This window comes from Anser cygnoides, chromosome 18 (assembly GCF_040182565.1).
Source record: "Anser cygnoides isolate HZ-2024a breed goose chromosome 18, Taihu_goose_T2T_genome, whole genome shotgun sequence".
Classification (NCBI taxonomy): Eukaryota; Metazoa; Chordata; class Aves; order Anseriformes; family Anatidae; genus Anser; species Anser cygnoides.
In genome coordinates, this window is record NC_089890.1 from 12,275,742 (window position 1) to 12,300,839 (window position 25,098).

At 44.5% G+C, this 25,098-nt stretch overlaps 2 protein-coding genes across 11 annotated transcripts in view; both read left to right on the forward strand.

Moving 5' to 3' along the window:
- Positions 1-4: 4 nt before the first annotated feature.
- TNFAIP1 (TNF alpha induced protein 1) lies at positions 5-14,107 on the forward strand. 2 transcript variants are annotated; one of them, XM_066979526.1, is made up of 7 exons: positions 5-102; positions 2,254-2,595; positions 4,435-4,604; positions 5,834-5,923; positions 6,028-6,080; positions 8,486-8,681; positions 8,858-14,107. In XM_066979526.1, the coding sequence occupies exons 2-7, from the start codon at positions 2,379-2,381 to the stop codon at positions 9,074-9,076; spliced, it is 945 nt and encodes a 314-aa protein (XP_066835627.1). In that variant the 5' UTR covers positions 5-102; positions 2,254-2,378; the 3' UTR covers positions 9,077-14,107. The 2 variants fall into 2 exon arrangements, with proteins under 2 accessions (XP_066835627.1, XP_013048966.1); XM_013193512.3 differs by lacking the exon at positions 5-102 and adding an exon at positions 485-613.
- Positions 14,108-15,611: 1,504 nt separating this feature from the next.
- The window catches only part of SGSM2 (small G protein signaling modulator 2), a 51,240-nt gene continuing 41,753 nt past the window's right edge, over positions 15,612-25,098 (forward strand). For 2 of the 9 annotated variants that reach the window (XM_048074048.2, XM_048074049.2), the window contains exons 1-2: positions 15,612-15,807; positions 21,817-21,892. In XM_048074048.2, coding sequence (XP_047930005.1) covers positions 15,751-15,807; positions 21,817-21,892 — 133 coding nt within the window. In that variant the 5' untranslated portion in view covers positions 15,612-15,750. Of the gene's footprint in view, positions 15,808-17,500; positions 17,522-18,455; positions 18,631-21,816; positions 21,893-25,098 lie in introns of those variants that run through there. The other 7 variants (XM_066979505.1, XM_066979507.1, XM_048074053.2 and 4 more) reach the window with 6 other exon arrangements.

Sequence of the window (25,098 nt, forward strand, 5' to 3'; positions counted from 1 at the left end):
CGCCGGGAGCTGGGGGCGGCGGCGGGGCCGTGGCGCTGCCGGACGCGTTTCCGGGCCGCCGGCGGAACTGAGCGGGGCGCGGCGCGGGGCGGCCGCGGGCGGGTGAGCGGCGGGGACCGGGCCCGGCGGGGCCCCCTCAGCGCGGCGGGGAGGCGGCGGCGCTCGGGGCCCTGCGCGGCCTCGGGCCGGGCCGGGCAGTGCCCGCTGGGTGCGGCCGCCCAGCCCCCGGTTGGCGGCGGGGCTCCCGTGTGCGCGGCGCGGTCCGAGCGGCTCGCCCTGCCCCGCCCTGCCTTGCCCTCCCCTCCCGTTGCCCCCGCGGGGCCCCTCCGGCGCGGAGCGCTCCCTGCCCGCCGCCCCCGGTCAGGCCGGGCGGGCGCAGGCCGCCCCGTGCCCGCGGTACCGGAGCGCTGCCGCCGCGCCGGGCATTGAAGCCCTCACGGTGTCCGTCCGTCCGTCCGTCCGTCTGTCCGTCTGTCTGTTGCAGGGCACGCGCCGGCCGTGAGGAAGTTTCGCTGCGGCCCGAGGCAGCGCGGGGCCGCTGGCAGAGCCCGGCCGGGTGCCCGCTGTTACCGGGAGGCGCTGCGAGCTCACCCCGGCTCCGGCACAACCCATGGTCAGTGCCTCTGCTGCTGGCAGTCTCCGACGGGCTTCTCTGTTCAGTAATTAGCTCCTCACCCAATGCCACAATTGCAGTAAACGAGCTTTGGTCGCTGCTGCTTGCTCGCTGCTCGGGAGGTACTCCTCTGGCCGACTCCCCGCACAGCGTGCTGTTGGCTTTGGCTCCCTTGGTGCAGGCCCGCTTGATGTGACTAGACAAAGCCTTGTCTGCCTCAGCTGTAGGATGGAGCTTGCTCTTGTGTTTTGTGTGGTCGGCCGATGTAAAGATGATGGCAGCTAGCGGGAGCTCAGTTAAAGCACTTACAGACGAACTGTCCTCGCTTGGCACTAAAATTCGTGTCGTTGTGTGCTGATGGTCTGCTCGGTGGTTGTATTGCTTGTTGTTGTACGGCGTATTTTGTCTGTGGTGTTTGCTTCGTTACAATAACTGAATTGGGAATTGCAGAATAATGCTATTTTAGATATTATTCCAAGTTCAGTAGTTATGAAGATCTCTAGCAATTTTAAGATACCACCTGCAGCTGATAAATAACTTGCTGCACGGATGGTAGCAAGTCGTGGGGTTTGTTCCACACTGAAAGCTGAGGTGGGGCGAGAAGGAAGAAGGATGTGGGAAGAACAGTAACATCCTTAGCAGATTAGCAAATGAGCAGGTTATTATATTTATAAAAAATTACTCATGTCCTACAGTCATGGAACAGAGAAGGGAGGAAATATTTGTAGTCTGAAATAGTTTTAATAAAAATAAAACAAAAAACAAACAGCAAAATGCTTTTGAGAGCAAGAATTACTAAAAGAAGGACAGATGAGGAAGTTGTATTTTTACTTTCCCAGTTAAAGAACTTCAGCTCCCACCTGTTAGACTGAATTTTATTCTGTTTGTTTCCAATCTGAGCTTGTCTTTGATGGAACAATGAGTGTAGTGAGACAGGGGAGAGACAGAAGCAGTGAGTATCTAGCTTTTAACTGAAACAAATATTCCAAATACTGGGCATGCTTTGAGGGTGGGGTGGGCTTGAAAAATAATTATAAAAATAAAAACTTAAAATTATATTGACTTGAATATTATATTGATTATATTGATTTTCCAGGACGGAGGAAAAAAGCTTTGAACAAAAGGAGTTGTCAGGGAGCAGAAAGTTATATTGGAGCGTTTCACTGGCAAGGCGTTTGAAGAAGAGGCTGCTGCAGCCTCTGCAAATGCCTCCAGTTAAGCACTTCTGATATCCGCTCCAGCTGAAGGCATTGCCACGAGTTCTTCCATTGTGTTTCAGATCTGCAGAAAAAAGTTACATTCTCTCAGGAAGCTGAGAGGGAGCTGAATTCCATCTAGCATTTCAGCCTGGGCTGCAGTATTGTATAGTGATCGTGGTGTTGGCTGGAGACTGAACAACAGGAAGTCCAGAAGAGTTAACCTTACCTCGCTCACAGTAATGCAGCCGTAACTTGACTGCGTGGTGCTGAGCAACCACTGCATTGCTGTGTGAGCTGTTTGAAAAACGCCTAAATCTTGTTTTGTCAGAATGCGTGTGGATGTGTCTTTAGGAATCTCCTGAATTTGTCTCTTCTTTCATGTGGTTTTGTTTCTTCATGGAAACTGTGGGCTTCTGTGTTGATCTTATGTTTGTGTTTCAGGGGTCCGGTGGTCGTGACCGTTGTGGCCTCACCGTCCTCGCCTAGTGACTTGTGACTCGTCACCAATCACGGCGGAGTCCATCAAGCCCACGCTCTGCAGGGTCGTCATCTACCTACAGAAGGAGATGTCGGGGGACACGTGCCTAACCACCACCCTTTGTCCAGCTGCAGGGCCCAAGCCCAAAGCTTGCAGCTTCAAAGGGGGCAGCCTCGGTAACAAGTACGTGCGGCTAAACGTCGGGGGCTCCTTGTACTACACTACAGTGCAGGTACTGACCAGGCATGACACCATGCTGAAGGCCATGTTCAGCGGCAGAATGGAAGTGCTCACGGACAAGGAAGGTACAGGAATGTCTTTTGTTATTGAGAATTCTGTAGAACAACTGGTTTTTGTTTTTCAGATATGTTAGGACTATACTTGGTGAAAGATGTAAAGATGTATTCCAAAAATAACTTGGAACATTAGGCGGCCATATCTCGTTGGCTGTAACGAGCCTGTGTGCTTTATAAAAACGTGTTCTTTCGTTACTAAAATTAACGAGCGGAAGGACTGGTTCTCTTTCCTGCAATCGCAGTTGGTATGCAGATTGTTGATGTTGTTATCAGGACTGAACAGACAGCATGTGGGTTGTCATTTACGTGGCGTTGTGCAGTGGCATTAATCGAAATGTCTTTAGGGAGGGGAGATTCAATTTTCAGCATTAGAACTCAGGACAGCCTTGCTTGCTGTGTTGAAGATTTTTTTTTAACCTTCCCAGCAGCATGTTCTGCTTGTGGCTGACAAGGCTGCAATGGTATTTGGCCATCAGGCAAATAGTATGTTACCTCCTGCTGGACACTGAGTATTGGCAGCAGAAAAATTCATAATAGAGAGTAGAACAATTAAGAAAAGTAATACTTGTCAGCAGTGGATATGAATGTTTTAACTTCCCTCTCATTAGTAGTCCAGGGAAAAATGATATCTTAGGAATCGGGGCATTGTGGAGAAGTTCAGAGAGGATGTCAAGTATTTAACCTCTAGTGGTTTCCGCATGCTCATTGGTGAAAGCTCTTCTGCTCGTCTTCAGACAGCTGCAGCTGGAGACTAGTGGTGGTTTAGCCCTCTTCCCTGTGTTGTCTTCTACGCCTAGGTCCCCAAATAATATTTTTTTTTTTGCCTGCCTTCCACACTATGGAAAAGGATTTGGCACTGTATTAAGACCTCTGCCTACGTATGTCCTCCACTGCTATTGTTTGCCAGCAAGACAGACATCCTGTTTCCTAGTGAGTGTGACTTCAGGGATGTTTGGAACTGCAAAAACTGTCTACTGCTGTTTCCTGTGCTGCATCCCCCCTCTGCTCCCTCCTGAACCATCTCTATCCTGTTCTTTCCTTCTGTTTGGAAACTAGAACGGTGTTTTTTTTGGGCTAGCCTACCTTTTAATATCTTTGGAACACTTCTCTTTAACTCTGAGCAGGAGAAGATATGGTGGGAAAACTGCCAAATCCTTCTAATTAGGCCACAAAACTTAGCCCCAATCTAATTTGCTGCAAACACTCTTGAGTTCTCTATTCTAGTCCTTCCTTGGCTTTCTTAGTGGTAAGTTTCTAATTGCTCAGCAGTACACTGTAGCAACAGTTATTACATCTATTCCCAAATACAGCACACCTCCATTTTTGCTAGGAATATGACAAGTGTCTAAATAAAACTAGCTACCTACCTAACAATAAATAGGGGTTTTAAGGCTTGAACTGCTCAGACTGTCAGTTAAATAGATGTAAACTAATGACTTCCTTCGGTAGTTGTAAAGGTCCACTCCTTTAATCAAAACATAATACAGAAAAGATGAAGCACAGAAAATAATTTTGGTCTGGCAGCACACTGCCTGATCGATAGTCATGGTCCTGCTGCATTTTTTAACGTCTAGTGATAGCAAGCTAAGTAGTTTTAGCTTGAGGCTTTCCTTCTGGTGTGCTGGAAAGAAGTGAGAACATGGGAGGTACCAAAAGAGTGGTTCCACGGTCAGTTTCTGTTCTGTAACCAACTTCAATTTGCTGAAAGTCAATAAGGACTTCCACTGAATGAAATGGGAAGAATATTGTGTAGTTCAGGAAACAGTAGGCTTATTTAACCTTTCTGAGCAGCTTTTCCTTGCCTCTTAGTGTTGAGGTCATTGAAATGTCGTGATGGTTATTTTTCAGGTTGGATCCTTATAGACCGCTGTGGGAAGCACTTTGGAACGATTTTAAACTATCTCCGAGATGACACAATTGCACTTCCAAAACACAGACAGGAGATCAAAGAGCTGATGGCAGAAGCCAAGTATTATCTCATTCAGGGCTTAGTGGACATGTGCCAAGCAGCCCTGCAGGTAAGAAGCAGAAGTAGCCTGTAAAGTTTTTGGTGTGTGTATTGCTTATAAAAATTCCTGTAGACAACACGAGAGTGTTTCATGGCCTTAGAGAGGAATCAAGTCTTAGATAGACAAAGTAGCAGAGCAAAAATGAAACAGCAGTCCTCAGATCTTGAGAATAAACATGACTGTTTTGAATGTATGTTTTAAAAGATCTTAGGGATTTGTCTAAAAGTCCTGCAAGTTATGTCACTTCCAATTAGATAATGTTTATAAGCAGCACCTGTTCAAATCTGAAAATATTGTAACTTCTTGTTTTTTCTAAGTTTAAATCTTAATGGAGAAAAAGATTGATATGGCAAGCACTCATTACTTTAAGGACTTTGCTTTCTATCATTTTATTACTAGGCATAGCAAATACGTAAGCCCACGTTGGCTTTGTTCACTTTACTAGTCTCTTGAAGCTGAAGTTCAGCTGACTGAAATCAGCTTGTTCTGCCAACTTTTTAATAAGGTTAGCCCAGATATAATAGATCTTATTTCATAATCTTAAGATCAGTAATATTTTTTGCACGACAAAAATCTCTCATATTATGTTCAATATGCTTCTTGTATCCGCTGAAATAAATGCAAAGGTTCACTGACAATTTTCCTTTTGGTTTGGAATTTAAAATGTTTTGTCTAAAAACAAAATGTTCTAAAGCTTTCCTATTAGCTATTGAGCTCTCTTTAATTTGCTACATGAGGAATCTGGAGTCACAGGCTGTACCACACGCTCTTGATTGTTGCTTTTGTATCACAGGGGGGTGAAGTCCGTTTTGGTGACATGCTGTTCTTGCCAAATGTTCAGTTCATAATGGGCGATACTCTTACATACCGCAGTGTTTTGAGTTGATTAAAACTACTGCAAACTCATACTATCCTTTTCTTCCAAAAAGGGTAGAATAATAAACCCACTTAAACCAGATATGACTTGAGCTCAGAGTCCTTGCTATAGCTAAGAAGGACATCCACCTGCATCCCAATATTTCAATTATTGTTGCCTTCTGGGACTAGGAAACCTCTCAGCTGTATTTCTGGGTTGCAGATCAAGGTAATGCTGTGTGGTTCCTATGGCAACACAGAGCTTTTCCTTTGCATCACAGGGTTTAGGAACATGGCTGGAGGGTTTGGAAGGGAGAGCAGCAGCAGATGTTAGTTTTAGCATTTATCTCTTTATTTCCTCTCTCTTTTTTTTTTTTAAACAGGACAAGAAAGACTTGTATGAACCTGTCTGTAACATCCCTATTATCACATCTCCAAAAGAAGAAGAAAGACTGATAGAATCATCAATGAAAGTAATTGCTTTTCCACAACTGTCCACTGAGAAACCGAATGCTTGCTAGATTTATTCAAACACAAAACTTATCTTTTCTGCTTTTTTTCCTCCCTCTCCCAATAGCCCGTTGTTAAGCTGCTCTATAATAGAAGCAACAACAAATACTCTTACACCAGGTATGTCACTTTTTTCCCCCGCTGTTATGGGAAATTTTACCTTTAACTATGGGAGTGGAGGAAGATGTGATACAGCTGAACTTGATTTTTTTTTTTGTTTATTTAGCTCACAACTGTGCTGTTCTGTGAATTTGAGTGCAATTATTTTGGTTGAAATTAATCTAAAATGGGGCTGGCGGGGAGATGACAAAATGTAGCGTAAAGGTCAGTTGTGCTGGAGGTGTGTGCCTGAAAACGAACAGAGAGGAGGGACAAGAGATGAGAATGATGAGACTACTACTACTGGCTGAAACTAGGTGTAACTTAGGTAATGCAATGCAAGCTGTTACCAGGGTGTTACCTCTGCAGTGCACAGCTAATGCAGCTGCGATCCCTAGCTCTTCAGTTTAGCTTTACTTTTGAGTCTGCACAGACCTTTGCCAGCACTCTTTTACCCTGAACTACAGAAATTCTTGATGTTCCATCTCCTCCAGTGCCTCTAGATGAATTAATTATTTGGCTACAAAGTAAAGCATCAATTCTGTTCAAGAACAACCCAGATGGGGACGGTGCAAGAATTTACTGGATTTCCTCCTGTATTAAGTAACATTATTTATTTAGTTTTATGGTTTAACTATCATGATCCCTTTGTTATGATGCTATTGGAATGGATCTGGATTTTCCCAAACCAGTCATTGAAGTGATGTGAGTAATGCAGAATCCTCAATTTCAGCCTTTTCAATCTAACATGCAATCTTGGAAGCTTTTTTCTCTGGACAAACTGATTGTCTGTCTGTCAGAGAGATGGATTCTAATCATGAAATTTCAGGTAGTCGGGAAATGCTACCTGAGGGAGTGCTGAAGAGCAGCCTGTTTTTCAGTAAACTGCATTCTGTATCTGCCAGTCATTCTGCGTTCCTCACGGTGTTACCCTTTAGTTTATGGCAGTGATGCTAAGCAAGTGCAGAATAGCATATTAGTCACCGTGGGTCTGGAAATGTAAACATGCTAGCAATGAGAGCAACAGAACCGATACCAGGAGGTGCTGGTTTCTCAACTAGCTCTAGGGTTCTAATTATTCCTTCCACATGAATCTTCATGCCTTGATGGTGTTTAAATGAGGAATCGTTATTTAAAATTCTATGCTGGTGGCTAGCAAGGAAAAGTTTTCTCCTTCTGTTCTTCCTAATCAGCATTATGAGTTTTCTTAGTTACTTTGTTAGTGTAGTCTAATAACATAAATGGATGAAGACTTCTAAGTTCTTTTCGCAGCACTGCACTTGATAAAACCTGGGATTTGTTATTGGTGGAATCCCAGATTGCTTTATCAAGTGATTCTTGAGAGCTGAAGATTGTGTTGGGTTGTACATTGTGCTTGTTTGATTTAGATCTGAACAGAAGTACATCTCAGACTAAGTATTTTATGGAGAGCCCAGTTGGCTGTTCATATTAACAGTGTCTGGTTTCACAAGTATCTCCTAGCCTTCCAGGACTGCTTGCAAAAGTTAAGATACTGCACAAAACAGTATGATTTCATTCCTCTGGGTAAATCCTTAGCAGCAAGGTGCAAACCTTGAGCTTCTGGGTCCAATGAGTAAGGAATTCTACTGTTAAAGCTAGTGAAGTTAGCTTTGTTGTCTAGACAATATGTTCAATAGCTTCCACATATCTGCACGTAATTCCCAGTCACCTATAAAATGAGACAGAAAGGGGCACAGAGTACAAACTTTTGGTAGAGCTGGATTCAAGCTAATATCAGAGGAGTAATGCTTTTAATTTTTTTCACTTGTTCAGATTGGACATTGGTCACGATGTTATTATTTGAGTAATAGTTTAAATTTTAAGGATAGCATTCTGATAGCTTTATTTTTAAAACTACAACACTATTTTATTTTCTTCAGAACATCTATATCTTGCTTTGAAAAGTACATAAGATCCTAAATTTTGCTGATTGTCAACAAAACTTCATTTCCTAAATAATTTATTCACCCTATAAATTTGTATAAGGTATCACTTGTCTTACATGCAGAATACCATCCTTTTTAGCTGGCCTTGGAACACATTGACTCTTTGGACTTTTGCTGTTACTAAGCTAAACAGAACTGCAGTTAGCATTTGATCTGATCACCTTCAGCATTAAGTCAAGAGAAAGTTGGTGTAATGATTGGGAAAACTGCTGTTGTTATTGATTATATAGCTTAACCTCTAAAGGCTGATATGCTTGCTCTTGGGGATCAGGAGCATCTTATTTGTATCTGAAGTTGGCTGTTACCCTCTCTTTTCTTGGCAGCATATGGCAGTGAGTCACTGCTTGTATTCTGCAGTTAGATCAATGCTTAAAACTCTGGTGGAATAGGCATATAAATTTCGTAGATAGCCAGTTGAAAAAATACAAAAACCTTATTCCTTTTTTTTGTTTGTTTTAGTAATTCAGATGACAACTTACTGAAGAACATAGAACTGTTTGACAAGCTCTCTCTCCGATTCAACGGCAGAGTTCTTTTCATTAAGGATGTCATAGGGGATGAAATCTGCTGCTGGTCTTTCTACGGACAGGGTCGGAAACTTGCTGAAGTCTGTTGCACCTCTATAGTGTATGCCACAGAAAAGAAGCAAACCAAGGTATTGGTTTGGGATAAGACTGCTTTGCTCATCTTTCCCATTTACAATTATTTTACTCTCTTCATAGTGTGTGCCTTTTTTTTATTGTGCATATGTATCTTTTTACTTATGGGCATGTGTTCCAGTCACATTACCGTGTATAGATCAGGAAAAGGACATCTGTTGTTTTTTTGTAGGTTGAATTCCCCGAGGCACGAATTTATGAAGAAACTCTAAATGTCTTACTGTATGAAACACCACGGGTTCCTGATAACTCTCTGCTGGAAGCAACGAGCAGGAGCCGAAGCCAGGCCTCTCATAGTGAGGACGATGACGGTTTTGAACTTCGTGACCGAGTGCGCCGAATCCATGTGAAGAGATACAGCACCTATGATGACCGTCAGTTGGGCCACTAGCATATCAGTCAAGGAGAAAGGGTTTGGTTTCAAGGCTCGTATCAATATTCTTTGAGGGAGATCAGGAAGTAGGGAGGGGACGGTTGGACTCTGTGGACTGATCTTCATTTGGCTTCTTGTCTCCCTAGAGAAGCAAATGGGCATTTGTACACACAAAGCAACACTAAAGGCCAAGGGCTTTGAGAACTAAAATGTTTGTTTTGCACCATGTTTTTTAAATACAGACTGGCCCCCCTTTTCATGCGACATGAGGAATGGAATCTGAAACACTGATTCTGACAGTTTGTGGTTGCTCTTTTAAATCTGATGACTTGCCAGATATCTTACTTCCTGTGAGAAGTACTCTTTTTTCCGAGTGAGATGGTGTGATTTGAAAATCTTTCCAGATATCTGTCGTCTTAGGGTTTAGTGTAATGGAACTTCCTGTTCCTAAATCAAGATACTGAAGAGGGGGTGGACAGAACTCAAACGTGACTACTTTTAATAAACACTACATCTGATAACCCTCGGATGAAATGTCTAGCTATCCAATAGTCAGATGCACTGCATGTGCAATATCTTCCACCTGTTTTTTCCCCCAATGCACATACAAAAGATTGTGTTCCAAAATAGCTGTCTTAAAAACTCATGAATTCTAAGGCAAGCTCTTCTGAAAAGGTAAGAGTTGAGTCATGTGAAAATGAGAAACTAGAAGACTTAAATATATATGGAATAACTTGTCATGGGAGCTGGAGAAATAGGTATGGTGAAGGAAGAAACTTTATCCAGTTAGAAAACTTCAAGAATAGATTGTGGCAGGGTTGGCAGTGTTGAGGACTGTGATGCCGTAACCCTGTTTATGGAAACAATGTCAGTCTGCGGAATCAGTTTCCTCCTGTAGCCCAAAAGTGCTATTTGATGTTCAATTTCTCAAGCAACAGGGAAAAAAATTGCAGTGACTGGGGAAGTACTGACTAAATATTTGTAATGCTAGGTAATATTCACGTACTGAAGAGTGAATTTAAGTTTTGTTCTCTGTATCGCTTCTAGACTATAGAAGTTGAAATGGAGAGGGAAGAATAATCATAAAAATCTTTTTCTAGCATAAAACTGCAAGAGGTTGTGTACAAAGGAGAGAGATGGTTTATACTGAATTTTAAACTGAAATGTCAGCTTTATTCTGAGTGCTTGGCTGGGTGCTAATTTTAAAGGACTGCTTAGGCAATTGGGGTCAAGGCTGTTCTGTAGATTGGGTCTCTGGAAAGAGTTTCAAGTTTAGTATGGAAAGTCGCTAATGTCTTAAATGTTTGATTGTATGTTTCAGGTGTAGGTGGCAGATTCAAATTTTACCACTGTCATAAATGGTATTACTTGGTGCTTGCTCATTGGGCACCTATAGATATGTGACAGTGGTGGAGCATGCTCCACAGCTGCTTTTATTTCTTTCTGTTGTACGTGAATGTGGAAGCTTCAGATTCTACAATGGTTAGTCTTGAACTCCTTTGACCGGTGCCAAATGTTTATATAAAGTTTTAAAGCAAATTAATGCAAAAGTCAAGCGAATACAGTGAAGTCATAACTAAAACTAGGCTGGTAGATGGCTTGGTAGTAATAGAAGCAGGAGAGGGAACCAAACAGTGATTTCCATTCAATTAGGCTTTTGAAAATGAAATTGTTGGGGCTTGGTAAGAAAACACGGCTGCAAGCTTCCAGGATTTTTATTGCCTAGCTGGGACTCTGTGAAAGGCACTCGCTCAATTCTCCTTGCATTCAGGAAGCAGTGTTGCCACAGTAATGCACCTGCCTTTTTGTGAAAGGCCTCTCTAAAACTCTAAAAACCTCTATTCTTTTTATATTGCTTTCTGCAAATTGTTGCTTTCCAGCTCATTTTTCTATTGTGCCTGTGAAAATACAGCTGCTGAGATTAGTTTTGACAAAGACTTTTTTTTCTTTAATTGTGCTGAAGTGTGGTGTGGATTTGTTTTTTTCCCTTTTTTGTTGTTGTTTTTTTCTTCTACTGATACTATTTAAATTAAATTGTGATGGGTGCTCTGAAGCTACCAGCAGACGCTGTACTGATAGGTCTTTTTTCTGTACTTAACAGCTTTATTTTTTTCTCTTGTACTTTTTTCCCCATCTTGCAACAAATAAGACGTGCCATAAATATGAATTTTAAATGGCATTCTATTTCTTGGCAAATGATTTATATTATTTTGTTCATGTTACTGTAGTAGTGAATGTTAGCAGGCTAAGTAAGTGATGCTGGTAGCCTTGCAAAATTGTTTAAAAGAAGTTATAAGCAGAAAAGTGTCATCTTTGCACCTCTTTTCTCTTGGAAGTTCAGGTTTGGCAAGGAGGATGTGAAAGAATGGGAGTGCCCAATCAGTCTGCAGGTCCAGATGCTTTCATTCAGAGTTCTGTACTCCCAGTATTCCGTAAGAGATTGATTCGAATTGTGAAAGAGTATGCTACAAGCGGCAGAGAAAAGCTTGTGTTTTGATTTAGCAAGTTTTCTTTTCCCTGTATCCCATAGCCAACAAGTATTAATTTCTGGTTTGAATTTATATTAATTTTTAAAACAAACCTTTTTGAGAACCATCTTGTGTTGTGAGAACCCTCTTAAAAACTGTAAAGTAACTTCTTCCCATTTGAGGAATGTAGAATATCAGAACTTTAAGCAGTTATGAATTTTTTTAAATGTATACAGATATCCTTTTCATTTCACCACCTTCCCTCATTGCCATTCATTCTTCCTTTTCTACCCCCAGTTAGTACTGGTTGCAAAACATCTGCTTTTAGATGAAGTTATGAATAAAACTGGAATGATTTTAAATAATGTTTGGCCACTGTAGCCAGAACACTGACAGGCTGTAAGCTTTACTCAGTAATAATCTAATTTTATAAACACTGAAGCTTTGTCTATTTAAAAGACATTTTAAAACCACGATCTTGGTTTTTGTCCTGATAAGATTTTCGGGATGTGGCTAAGAGATCCTAGATAAATACTTGTGGTTGGATTTTACTAACAGTCCTATAGTTCCCTCCACTGGTGGACAGATCAGGAATAGGAGAACATCAGGAAATCCTCTGCATAGGTATGTTCTGGGACACCTGCACACGGCTAAATGTACTATTAGAGATCCCCTTCCTAAGTAGGGCTGCTGTGCTTGTGTGTTCCTGATACAATGTGGAGTGCCCTGGGTTATTTCTTACCTGATTGGTTACAGAATTGGATAAGTTGCATGACATCTCAAAGTCTAAATGTAGACATGGATGCTGCCGTCACTTAACACAGTTCATAGGTCAAACTTTTTTTTCTAATGCAAGTAATACAGACCACTTTGTTCTCTTAAGAGTCCTGCTTATCTGAAACTGCTCTCATACTGAATGTTAATTGAATGTCCGTTCCACCAAAATCATGGCATATCGATTGCACAGTCTGACTGCCAGGTTCAGATAACGTTTAACACTGCAGTTTTGATGTAACATGTGCTTTGTATTCTCATCTTAATCTTCCTTTACCTAGTTGCAGGGTATACGTTGTTTTGACAAGAACACATTCATTTTTACAACCTCACAGAATGGAGAAAACACAGCACTGAAAAGGCTAATGCAGCATTCGCTTATTTGTAGTAAGCTGTCCGCTTCTAGAGCCAACAGCTGTGCTTCCTAAGAATCTTCTCTGCTGGCTTTAAATATCATAAATTATGATCACTATTAAGACAATATAGATTTCTAATTATATGCATTTATGTCTGCAAATTAAGAGACTTCTAATGGCCTCCTACATAAACCATCACCAGTGGATGTGTTTACTGATGTGACTGTGAATTTCAAGTAGCCTTTAGGAGGAAGAAATGCCTTTTTGCCTCATCAGTAACCTCACTGTCCTCTTTGCTTCGAATTTAAGTGAACTTTTGCACATTCAAATATAGTATTAGCAGACTGAGAGTATGAATGGAAAAAAACAGTAACTGACATCTGTACACAAGCACTGTAATAAAGGGTTGCGTGTTTCTCTAATGGGGTCCTAACATATTGAAAAACAGCCTCAGCCTTTCAACAGAGAAGGAGACTTGGTGCCTTGAGTGAGTATCTTATGTTAAACAGTTCTTCAATATCAGTGTTAATTAGGCAATAACGTCAAAAAAGAGAGCTCTGCAGGGTAGCAGTCTCCAACTGCTTGATAAATGCCAAGACAAAACTAAATGTTTAACCTTCACCTTGACATTTAGTTTTTGGAATGGGAGACATTTATCCTATTGTAACATTCCATTCTGATGACTTTTTCTCTCTTACAATTCTTGGTTAAAAATTAAGGGGAAAAAAAAAGCTGACCCAAGCTTGGAGGACATTGAAGAGACTGATAACATGCTCTTATTGAAAAACAGCCTTCTGCTTGGAACAGGCAATGCTCATTGTGGTTTTGGTTAGATTTTATTTGGTTTCAAATTTTCAGACATAATTCACTCTTAGAAATACTGATGAGGTATACCTTAACTGAATGTGCCTGGCCCAGGAGCCCTTCTTACACAATTAGATTATATCCTCTGACAATCCTTGGCATGAAACCTTAACAGCCAAATCTCATACCATCCGTTCTGTTAGGATAACTGAGGTTTTATTAAGAGATGAGGGGGCACGACCTCTGTTTCCAGCTTTGCCACTAACTTGATGACATACAGCGAGTCAATTTTTCTGTATGTGCATAATTTTTCCTCCTCTGTAATAAAATGGGGGTAAGACCCTCCTCAGACCTCAGAGGGATGCTGAAGCTTAGTTTGTTTCATAATAATATAGCACTTTGGATTTCTATAATATTTTGTATCCAGAGGGTGGTAAATACTATTGTTGTTCGAACTCATTCTGTGACCAAGCTGTTTTCTTATAGCATCAGGCTTTATTTTTGTCTAACTTTTAAAGGTCAGTCTTATGAATAAAATAATTAATGCAGTTAACCATTATTAACTATTGAATAAGGTGTTTTATCAGTGCAGTAAATGGAAATGGAACACCAATTTTTAATAAAGTGTTATATTTTGTCTTCCTTGATTTTTCTCCAGCGTAAGAAATTTATTTGTCGTATTGGTCTCTGCACTTTTGTTCTGCATTTTATTCATTGATCCTCACCAAGCAGTTAGGATTCCTGGAACACAGAAATACTGGATCTGCAAATGGCTTTTGTATTGTATGGATCTACCGCTACCTTTCACCCGTGCCCTGCAGGCTGTAGTTTTACAGGAGGCATCAGTGTGCTTAGAGGTGCCCTGCAGGTAACAGGCTTGACTTTCTGTGGGCTTTTCCTTTAATTGTAAAACCATGGGTTAGCAACATTGTTTTTTCACGTTCATGGAATAAACTTGAGTTTTTAATAAGAATCACAGAGAAAAAATCGATCTTACATTAAGACTTATACACAACTTACATTACCTCAAAAGTAACCTAACCTGTATTTTGGAAGTCTTTAACCTTTCTTGGCTGACCCAGCAGCCTAGCAGGGAGTTAGATTCAGAGGTTCAGTCTCTGTTCTGCAGTAGGTGTGCTTTTGAGGTGGCCAATGTAATCTTATCTGTGTTCTATTTAGCTGTTTTCTTTGCTGCTGTTACCCTGCTTTCTTAGCTGTCTAAGCCAAGATTTGTAGTTAATTCAGTGAAGTGAAGAAATAATCCTTGCTTCTCTTGCCCTTGATTTACGCAGGTTAGTTACAGACTCACTACTTCTAAAGCTGTGATGTCCGTACTGTGGGATAGACTGATGAAATAATTGCAAAAAAGGACTTATTTCCCCAGGTAACCAAAATGGGGTAGAGGAAAAAATCACAGTGATTGTTGCTCACAGCAAAACGAAAACATTACAAACGCTATTCCGCCAAGTATCTGAGCCTCTCTGAAAAAGAGAGGTAGTCCTGTGTGGAAAGGTTGAGAAACTTGTCGTGTAATTGGTTCCTAGTGCATACCTGCTGTTCTTTCCCACAGCCGTCCTGCTGAGAATTGGCTTACCTGTAAGGTAGGTGCTCTTACCCTGACTTTATGGTGTTTGAGAGCTCGTACAAACGGCCTACTTTTATTCACTGGGACAGGACGTTTGCTCCTCGTGACTGGGTAACGTGCTTCAGTCTCCTGTATCTGCTGCCTCTCAGATTTGCACGGAGCTGAGCAGCAGGTGGAATCACCCTTACCTTTTCTTTCTCTGCCTGCACTGACGGGGGCCTGTTCTCGGTGCGGTTCGGCTCCTGCTGCCTGCCGCCTCTCATCCTCGCTGCCTCCTGGGGACCTCTCCGTCAGCCGGGCGCCGCCTGGGGCCGGCTCTCCCTCGCAGCCCCGACCGCGGCGGGGCTCTGGGCAGCCCCTCCACTGAGGGAGTGATCTGCCCCGCGGAACGAAGAACGGAAGAGCCGGGCCTGATGCAGGTGACCGACCGCCCTGCCGCCTCGGCCGCCGCGCTGAGGGCCGGCAGCCCCGGGCTCGGCTCCTCCAGGGGGCGCCGCGTCCCGCGGGCGGCCCCGGGCCCTCAGCGTCCCCTCAGCGCCGCCCCGCCGCGGGAGGGCCGGGCGGTGACGTCAGCGGAGCCGCGGAAGATGGCGGCGGCGGCGCGCGCCGGGAGCGGGACCGAGGCTTCTCCCCGCGGGCGCTCCCCCGGCGGCGCGGGCGGGCGGCTCTGAGGGCGGCCCTGAGGGCGGCCGGCCCCGCGCCGCCATGAGCTGCTCGGCGGACGCCGCGAAGGAGAAGCTGCTGTGGAACGTGAAGAAGGAGGTGAGGGCGGGCGGCGGGTCCCGGGGGCTCCTCCGGAGGGCTGCGGGGCCGGTCCGGTGACGGAAAGCCGAGCCTGCCGTGCGCTACCTTAACGCCCCCCGCGGCGGGCTGACGGCTGCGGGCCGGCCCAGGGCAACCGGAGCAGCGGGGCGGCCGCGCTGAGTTAAAGCCCCGTGCCCCCCGGGAGGCAGCGAGCGAGGAGCGGCGGGGCTGCCGCGGGGCCTCCCCGTGAGCGGCGCTGGGCCCTCGGTGCCCTCCCGCAGCCCCCGGCTCCCGCTCGGCTCTCAGCGGCTCCTCCTGAGGTGACTCCGAGAGGAAAAGCGGGCGGGCGGCCGGCGGGCACCGGTGTCCGGACCCCCGCGCCGCCGCCCCGGCGGTCACAGCCGCGCCTCAGCCGAGGTCGCCGCTCGCGGCCGGGCTCTGCGCTGCCCCGCTCCCCGCTGGGCCGCGAGGGGCCCCGCTGAGGGCGGCGAGGTCCCGGCCCGAGGCGCGGGGTGCCCGCCGGCATGAGCCTGCGGCTGCGGAGCGCCTGCCCGAGCGCCCTCCGGCACCCCCAGCCGCCGCGTTTTCGCCTGTGCGGCGTTCAGTAACATCCAGTAACACCTGTGCTAGCTGCTTGCTCCTGCACGGAGCGAAGTGCAGGGGTAACGCTTGTCCGTCACAGCACTGAAGTGTTTCTGAAAGCTGATTATCCTCCTGCACCCTCGCCTCTTCGTACGTGCAGTTCATGGCTGGGGAAATCGGACGTGGCAGGAGAGCTGCGTTCGTTAAGGCTGACCTAAAAAGGTGTTGCAAGAGCCGAGGTTCCTGGGGCCGGTGCCCTAATATTCCCCGGTGCTGAAGCTGGGAAGTAGCTGATGTTTCAGCCCCTGTAGGTTGCCTGGAAGTGGCAGAGCAGGGGTGGACACCTAAGGAACGGTCTGAACACGAAGCTGTGGGGCCGCGTCCCAGCGTGACCCAGCCCGCGGGGCAGCGAGCGGTGTCACCGAGCGCTGCAGGGCGAGCCTGCCGCTTCGTTTGGAGATTATAGCTTAAACTTAGAGCTCTGAGGCAAGGTAGCATAAAGCTCAGTTCAGAGTTGCATGCGCTTGCTCTCCTGGGCTAACGTTTAAATATATAAATAAATCTGAGAAATGTTCTCCCAGTCTGAACGTTGCAATATTGTGCTAATGCGTGAGAGCAAAAGTGAAATGGGTTTTCGTGACCCAAGCCAGCTTGAACTGAGAACAAGTAGCGTATATAATTAAAAAATCTGAAGCTAATTTGTTTTTAAAGTCTCTAAAGTGGTTTTAATTGGACTCTGGCTTTTAAATTACTTGAAACTGTTATTCATACACTCTCTGTTATCTGCATATCTGTTTTGTTTTTGGCTTGTTTTTTTTTTTTTTTTCTCTAACTCTGCAAAAATGCTCTCTAAGAGGATTTATATTGGCTTGGCTTTTTGGAGGTTGCCCAGAACTTTCCAGCGTAAAATAGTAACAGGAGTTTTTTCTGATGATTGTGCTTATGTCAAGGTAACAGCCCTTGGCTGTGCACTGCACAGACTTGTCGTGGGGGATCCTGCCTGTTCTGCTGCCATTAAGATAAATGGTATCAAGAGGCAGCTGGAGATACTGAGATGGAGACCTTTTTTTAAACAATTGGTCAATGGAACCAGGAATTGAATGCAAATCTCTAGCGTAACAGCCAACAGATTATGCCACCCTTAATGACGGTAAATAAATTTATCCTGTAGAATTTTCCGCCTCCTTTTTTTCCTGCATGACTTTTCACATAGCCTTTTGTACCTGCCTGTTTGTATTCTGTGTGTTGGCCTCCTTGCGCTGGAAACTTGAGTAGTCTGTGTACGCTCAAAGCTGCGTTCCCTCCCTTTGTCCTTTAAATGCAGGCTCTTCATCTTGCTTTATTTTCACATCGGCTCAATATCTACTGGAGTTCAGCTTATTTTTTCGGTATGTTGTTTACACCAATCCCATTAAAATTCACTTGTCTTTGCAAAATGTAAACGGGCAATCTCTAAAAGTCATTTGGTGCAAAGTGTTTTTTTTTTATTTTTGTTTTTTTGTCTCTCCCTCTCTGCAAAAACTTTTGCATTTTTCCTTTGGGGAAATGCAATGCTTTTTGCTTTATCTCAAATGGACTTTCCATTCCCCACTGGTAAAGAATGTATTTTGTTGACTCTAGTAGGAAGGAGAACATGTAATGTGTTTTCAAAATTTGACTCTACTGGGATTCATGCTGAGGCTGCTTGTAAGTTCACATTTCAAACATTTATCTCTCTCTGCAGGAAAATTTGTTGTGACAAGTAGGCTCATAAAACAAGCTTTCTTTAGCCATTTCATTTACCTACTGAAATGAAGTTTTTTTTGCTTTTTCTGGATTTAAAACCAGCATTCTTTCTTGCTGTGAAACAAATAGGATAACAATAACCTTAGCAGTTCCGCCATAAAAGGTTTCAGAGCACTTCAGAAATGCAGTTGGTCATCTTACAACCAGAATGCAACAAGTTCTGAAGAGAAACATGGGACTCGTTTAAATGCTTGTATTTACACTACCCAGTTCTTCATCACGAGTAACAAAAAGTACAGCAGGAGCGATCAATAAATGAAACAGTAGCTGCACAAGCCAAAGAGGGCAAGGGTTGTTGGAGATAAGGTTTTCTTCTTTGAGGAAAAAATGCCGTGCGTTTTAACTGTGGTTCTGGTTGTTCCCGTGGTTTGTGAGCATTGTTCAGTGCTTCTGTCACTGCATTGTCACAGTGGTGCTCCTCCAGCATCCCGTCGTGAAGGTCTTTGCTCCTCAAATGCCAAGATTTTTACTCAGGTAGTTAGTCCTTTCTCCATCCTTGCTTTCTAAGGGTTGCTAAACTTCTGGTGTACGCAGTCCTTTACCAGGGAGAGCAGAGTGTCTTTGGAGGCTGTCGTAGCAGGCTGGTAAAGTACAGCTTTCCGTGGTTCTGCTGCCGCGCTGCTCCCTGTGGTTCATGGACGGAGAGGTGAGGCACGCGGGAGGCGATGCGGGCGCAGCTGCAGGAGGCAGCCTTTCCGCCCCTGCAACAAATCTGGCGTGCTGAAAGCAGTCCGGTAGCTTTACTAGGTCTGCGTACCTGTGCGGGGGGTGTCAGTGTGGTGTGTGCTCATGTTTCTTTCAATGAGATTAATCGGCACTTTGGTCGGGACCGCTAGTGTCTGCGGGTGGGTGTTTGTGTAGGCTTGTGCTCAGAAAGCCTCGCTGCCAGGAGCCTCCCTGGAACAGGCAGCAGAGCCCCACCAGCGCGACTCCCTGCACAGAGCGGGAGGGCAGGGGGGGGTTGGTGTTCCGCTTGAGCAGAGCTGTTTGCTTCAGCCGCTTGCCTGGAGCGCCCCTGAATTACGTGGCAGTGAGGAATGACGCGGGATTGAAGAACAGTGCATTCCAGCTTTTGAATCTTCACCTCCACTGTCGACGCTCCGAAAATGCGTTCTACTGGCATGCACCGACTCTCCTGGAAAAATTGGAAAACGTTGCTCTGTATTCAACGGCGGTTGGGAACAGACGAGGATTGCTTGCCTGCTCTGCACTGCTTAGCTCTGGAGGGCCCGGATGCAAAATCTGCTGAAAGTCGTGTTGGTTATTGCATCCCAAACCTTTTTCTTTCTAGCTGTTGCTACAGGTTTTTTTTTTTTCTTCTTGGGTAATTAGGGCGATTCCCGTGAGAGCGCCCACCCATGAGCCCTTCTCATACCATTGCTTCTTTCTTGGTATCCCGTTACTCCTCCACCTCCCAGTAAGTCCAAGGTTCTTACCGTCATGCCAGCAATGCCACAGGAAAGAAACACTTTGCCTTGCTGGGAGCTGATGTTGTCAAGCCTCAGTGTGTGAACAGCGAGGCAGGTTTTATGAAGCGCAAGATACTTGAAGTCCTCAGATATAAAACATTCCTGCTTTCAAAGCCTCTTACACATTTGCTTTGTTTTTCCAATGTTTCTTTGCAACCCAGAGGGCTCCTGTGCGATAAGTACTAGTTCTCTTGGATCAGCTTGGTCCAGGATGTGGGGCTCTGAAGAGAGCACCTTCGTGGGCAGCGGCCACCTCCTCGTCAGAGCGGAGCAGGTGCTGAGCCCAGCTGCTGGTGAAGCACTGCACCTGCAGCTCCCGCTGCCAGCACCGAGAGGGAAGGCTTGCAACCTTTGGACCTGTCGACGCTACGAAGAAGCGGTAACCCAGCTAACTTCGAACTGGTTATGGCAGGTACCAGGTGCAGCCTGATGAGAGCTCAGCGCACGGCTGCCAGCCCTGCTGAGAAGCACGGATCGATGTCTCCTAGGCACTAAAACCTAGCCCCAGGGGCAGGCATTGCTGTGCAGCTTGCACTGGCACTCGGGTCACGCTGAGCTGAGTGATGGACGGGCCAAGCTGCTGAGCTTGTTGGTAAAGAGTTGCCTGTGGGGAGACACTGATTACCTGCCAGATGATTCTTGTCGGACTCCAGGGCTGCCATAAAAATTGTTTTCAAGTTAAAAAAAAAAAAAAGTTTGTGTTGGTAGCAGAGAGTATCTTGTTAAATCTTATGCCACAGAAGCACTTACTTCCGTATATTAAAAGTGATGTGGCATTTATTTAGGCAGAATGTCCTGACCCTGTAATTATAGCTCACAATGAGAGAAGCCAAAAATGATTGTGGATTCGGTTCTAGAGAAGCAGGTGCTCCGTGGCCAGAAAGGGATGAGGGTCTGATAAATGAGTTGACTGAGGCAAATAGGTTTCATCTGGCATCGGGCTAAGAAAGCCACTGGGGGAGGAACGAGCTAGCAGATGAGTCGAGGGTAACTGCAGCCTCTCTTTAAAGGGCCCAACTGGAAGATTTGTCTGTATTCTTCCTTAATTTTTGAAAGTCAGTAATCTGTAACGAATTCCCCCTGGAGCTTGACACATCAGCCTTGAAATTGTAGGGGAACTTTGTTTTAAATCAGTAAGAAGTGTGATAAATGTTATTTTAGTTGCCATAATTGTTAAATTTTGTCTAGAAGCTCTAACTGAAGGCACTGTCTTCTTTATGGGTACTGTATTAGTTTTGTGTAGTGTCTGGCACAGTAGAGCTTTGAGAACATCCTTTGTAATTACTCTGACATCTAAAGTCCCCAGTTATTAACAACATCCATCTATTAAAACGTGTACTTTATAGATGTAAGTACAGGCAATCAGAGGTGTGACTGTTTCCAGAGGTATTCTGTCTTATCACATCCTTTCAAATTGAGCAAGATGCCTCGCTTCTAGCAGGTGTGGATGAGAAAACAGCAGAGTATGTGTCTATGCTTATGGGTTTTCCTTCTGGTTTGCCAGATTGGCACAGATGAAACTAATCATGATTTCTTCGAAAATGTGCTATTTTTTCTGCTCTAACCCACTCAGAGATACGGTGTCAGGAAACATTTGTGTGACTGGCTGCAAAATGTCGCTGCCTCGTACCTCCCCACGGGCCTTTTGTGGTCTGTCTGCTCTTTGGTTCTCTTCCCAGCCAGAATGGGAGAAAGGTTGCCGTAAACCTTGCTTAGGATGTATGCCGGTGTAGCTCGGAGGTTCTTTTTGCTTGAAAAAGAGCACAATGCCTCAAGTGGAAAGAGCATGTAGCAATGCATAGTCTTGTTTAATGAGTGGAAGTAACTGTGCACAGGAAGGCCAAGGACACATCATATAAAAAGCCTTGCTAGTCCTTTGGAACTTCTGCTGAGGGCGTTCTGGGTGCCCTGAAATAATTCAGGCTTTTCGAGAGGTCTGCTCCAAACAGACTTGTCCTTGTTCTCCCACTGGTTTACCCCATCACACAAAAAGGTGCCGAGTTTTGTCTTTCTGTTCCCCTTCTTAAATGCTTTTATATTTTCTTCCCTGCAAAGATTAACTTACGTGAGTTATCGGTCTTCTGGTGATGGGGAAGAGGCAAGCAGCTGTTGAAACAAACTGAAACTCCCTAGTGCTGTGCTTGTTTACGTTGGGATCTTACAATCACTTCTTTTTCCTTTTCTCTTTTAGGTAAAGCAGATCATGGAAGAAGCAGTCACCAGGAAATTTGTACATGAAGACAGCAGTCACATCATCGCCTTATGTGGTAAATGGCACACAGAAGAATTAACACTGCATAGTCTTACTTTTCTTATAGAAATATATTTATTCTGCTGACAGGGGTAAATACAGGGATTTCAATATTAGGAGAACATGGAGCTCAGGCCCATGCCGCTTCCCTTTACATTTGCTACATCCATGTGTACATTACAAATAAGAAACTTTTTAAAATGGCATTATCCAAAACCAGTACCAAGCCAAAACAACAAGGTGATTTACTAGGAAGCACTAATAGGTTAAAAGTATGTATTTGGAGATAAGTGACTATTAAGCTACAACCCAGAGAATAACTTGCAAAAGATGAAGTTTTCGCAGTCGTGGGTTACAGTTTGGCAGCTATCTTCCAGGTGAAGGCACATTGTTCTGTAAGTTCTCTCAATGTATTTGAAGAATAAGGTGTCCCATTTTGAGTAAAGGTGGCAGAATCCATCCCAGAAAGTCACTGGAAGAGCCGTTGCCCTCTTTTAAAAGAAGAGCAACAACAGAAATCTGTGTGATCCCCAGTGACTTTTCTAGCCAGCATCACCACACTGGGTAATTGGCATGTTTTAGATCTTCACAACACTTGTCTGCTCTCCACTGGGACCTGAATGCTACATTACAAAAATGGTGCATTTGAGAGGTTGAGGGTCTAGGCTTTGTCACTGTGGATATTCTTGTATATTTTTAAATATAATCAGCGAGCCACTGTGCTGCTGACTTTTCTTCATGGCTGTATTTTGGAACTTACCAAGAATTAACAAGAAAATAAAACTCCTTTGGAGATAATATCGCATCCATCAAAGACAGCTGGTGTTCCAGAACTCTCTGCGAAAAGATCAAAGGCTGAATAAATTACAAAACTTGGCTGTTGTTCTCCTGGTTCCTGCAGACTGATTTGTGTGCGTGTGTATTGTGATGATGAAGTGAAGCAGACCCTGTGTGGGCTGGTGGATAAAGAATGGTCTGCTGCAGGATTCTCAGTAGAGGTCAGCTCCCAGGAGTTCATACCAAGTACTCCTTTGGAGACTTAGTCACTTCGTTCAGGTGCCTGAAAAGGAACCGTTGAATGTTGGTCCAACACTGCTGTAATCCAGCCCATTATTTACTGGGGCCAATAAAAATTTAACACTATCTGACTTCAGTGTGTGGAAAAATACCACAAAAAGGTATCACTGAGAATTAAAGCTATGTACAGTTCTAGAGGCGTGTTCATCTGTGAACTCTTGGCTGCTCTCTCTTCATGCTTCAAATCAAAGACCTAGCTCAGAGCGATGCTTAAGAATAATTGGAGAATGGGCACCATCTAAACACTTCTGGGTTTCACAGAATGGAGCATTTGCAGCCAAACATACCCAGTTCTATGGTAATGACAGTGGAGAGGTTAAGAAGAGTGGAAGTTAGATTTGGCGTTGAAGATAAGTGGACTGTTTAGAGCAATAAGTATTGGCACACTACTGAACACAGAATTCTGAGAACAGTGACCTTTTCCTGTTGATACCGTTCATCAGTATTGCACACTTGCTCAGGGCTTTCCTGGATGCGTGAGGAACTTGGCATAAATAGGCTCTTGTATCAATTCTGTTTGAAACAAGAAATCCCAGATTTACTACGTGAATGACCATGTTCTTTGTCATATATGTGCTCTGCATACATGGTGTTTTGCATTTGTCATTATGTTAAGTACTCTCCTGTAATCTACTGTGTGTTTATATCCTAGAGAGGAGAAGGAGTAACTCAGGGAAATGGTCCTGAGGTAGGAGCAGGTGAAGAAACCCTTGTTCTGTGTCCTTGCTGCAGGCTGCCTGTTTGTTCTGGATTGCTCTTAGTGCTGTGTGTCTGTTCTCTCTTTGAAATGATATCCTGTAAGATGTGCTGCAATGCTGATGTAAGGGGGAGTGGGGTAGCAGCTATTTCTGTTAGAATCTGCTTGTCCAAAATTAGGAATGCTGTAAAATCTTAATACTTCTCTCTCTCTCCTGCCGTGACTCCATTTGGGTTTGCGTTCTGAATTTGGTAGGGTCTGAAGAACTTAGAACTCTCCATCAGCTGCCTCATTATTGCCTAGCAGTCCTACCTATCCTAAGGAAGTATTCCAACCTGCAGAAAGGTTGCTGCTTTGAACGTACGACTTAATTAACTTTAAAACAGAAGTAGGTGAAGCTGAGTCTGCCGCCGTCACTTCGGCTAATTGAACGGAGAGGCTGTTCCCAGTAGGTTTGGCCAACTGCTCCTGGCTGGGGTTCTTTGTGTGTGCAGTTCTCTTCCCCCATTCCAGTTTTGTGTGCTTCAGGAGGTTTTTCCCTTTGTTTAAAATTAGGTTGGCTCAGTACATGAGTCATTTTCAGCGAATCTTTGTTATAAATATAGAGTTCTTGTGAATCATTTTACTCTCTGCAAGGCTGAGTTTAGCAAGAGCCACTTCAATACAGGGTGTAGTTGATTCTCAGGGCCTGTTTGCACCAGTATCTGAAAATTTCCTAGCTCTCCTAAATGGCTAAAGGTACCACTAGGACTTAAATAGCGCTTGCCACTTTCCCCATGTCCTCAAGTCTGTCTTTGTTACAGTACACATGGGTTTGTAAGGGCAGGAAATCCTTTAATCCTTCTGCAGCAGGTATGCTTCGGTCTTGTGAGGGCAGCTGGGGATCAGATGGCCTTGCACAGATCTTCATTTTCAGGCCTTTTTTAATACATTTGGAGGCTGGGGCTCAATCTGTGTCTCAGAAGCAGTGCAGCTGCAGAGCGAGCTGAATGGATAGTTTATGGCTCGACTGCTTCAGACACACTGCTGTTACGGCAACTGCCTGTGTGTCGGCAAGGGGAGACCGCGCCGGGCTGCTGAGTAACCACGCTGCCGTGTGTGATTTACAGCACACGTGGAGATTTATACAGACAAGCCTCGAGCACCTTGCTCAGGCAGAATTCCCAGTAGCTTTCATGGATGTTTAGGGGAAAATGAGCACAAGATCAGGATTTTAGATAGTGGTTCTGTGGATTTGTGCATATTGACATGGGCTTTGCATAAGCTTTTTTTGACCAGTTCTCAGCTTGGGCAGGGATGTTGAACAACTTTCCCCCCTGATGTTGGACCCTGCTTACATATGGACCGGTCGGGTGCTGTTCTGTCCGTTTTGCTCAAGCTTTCAGCAACTGCCCTGTGTGAGAGGAGAAAACAACTTGCACTTTCCATCTTCCCAAATTACTGTTTAT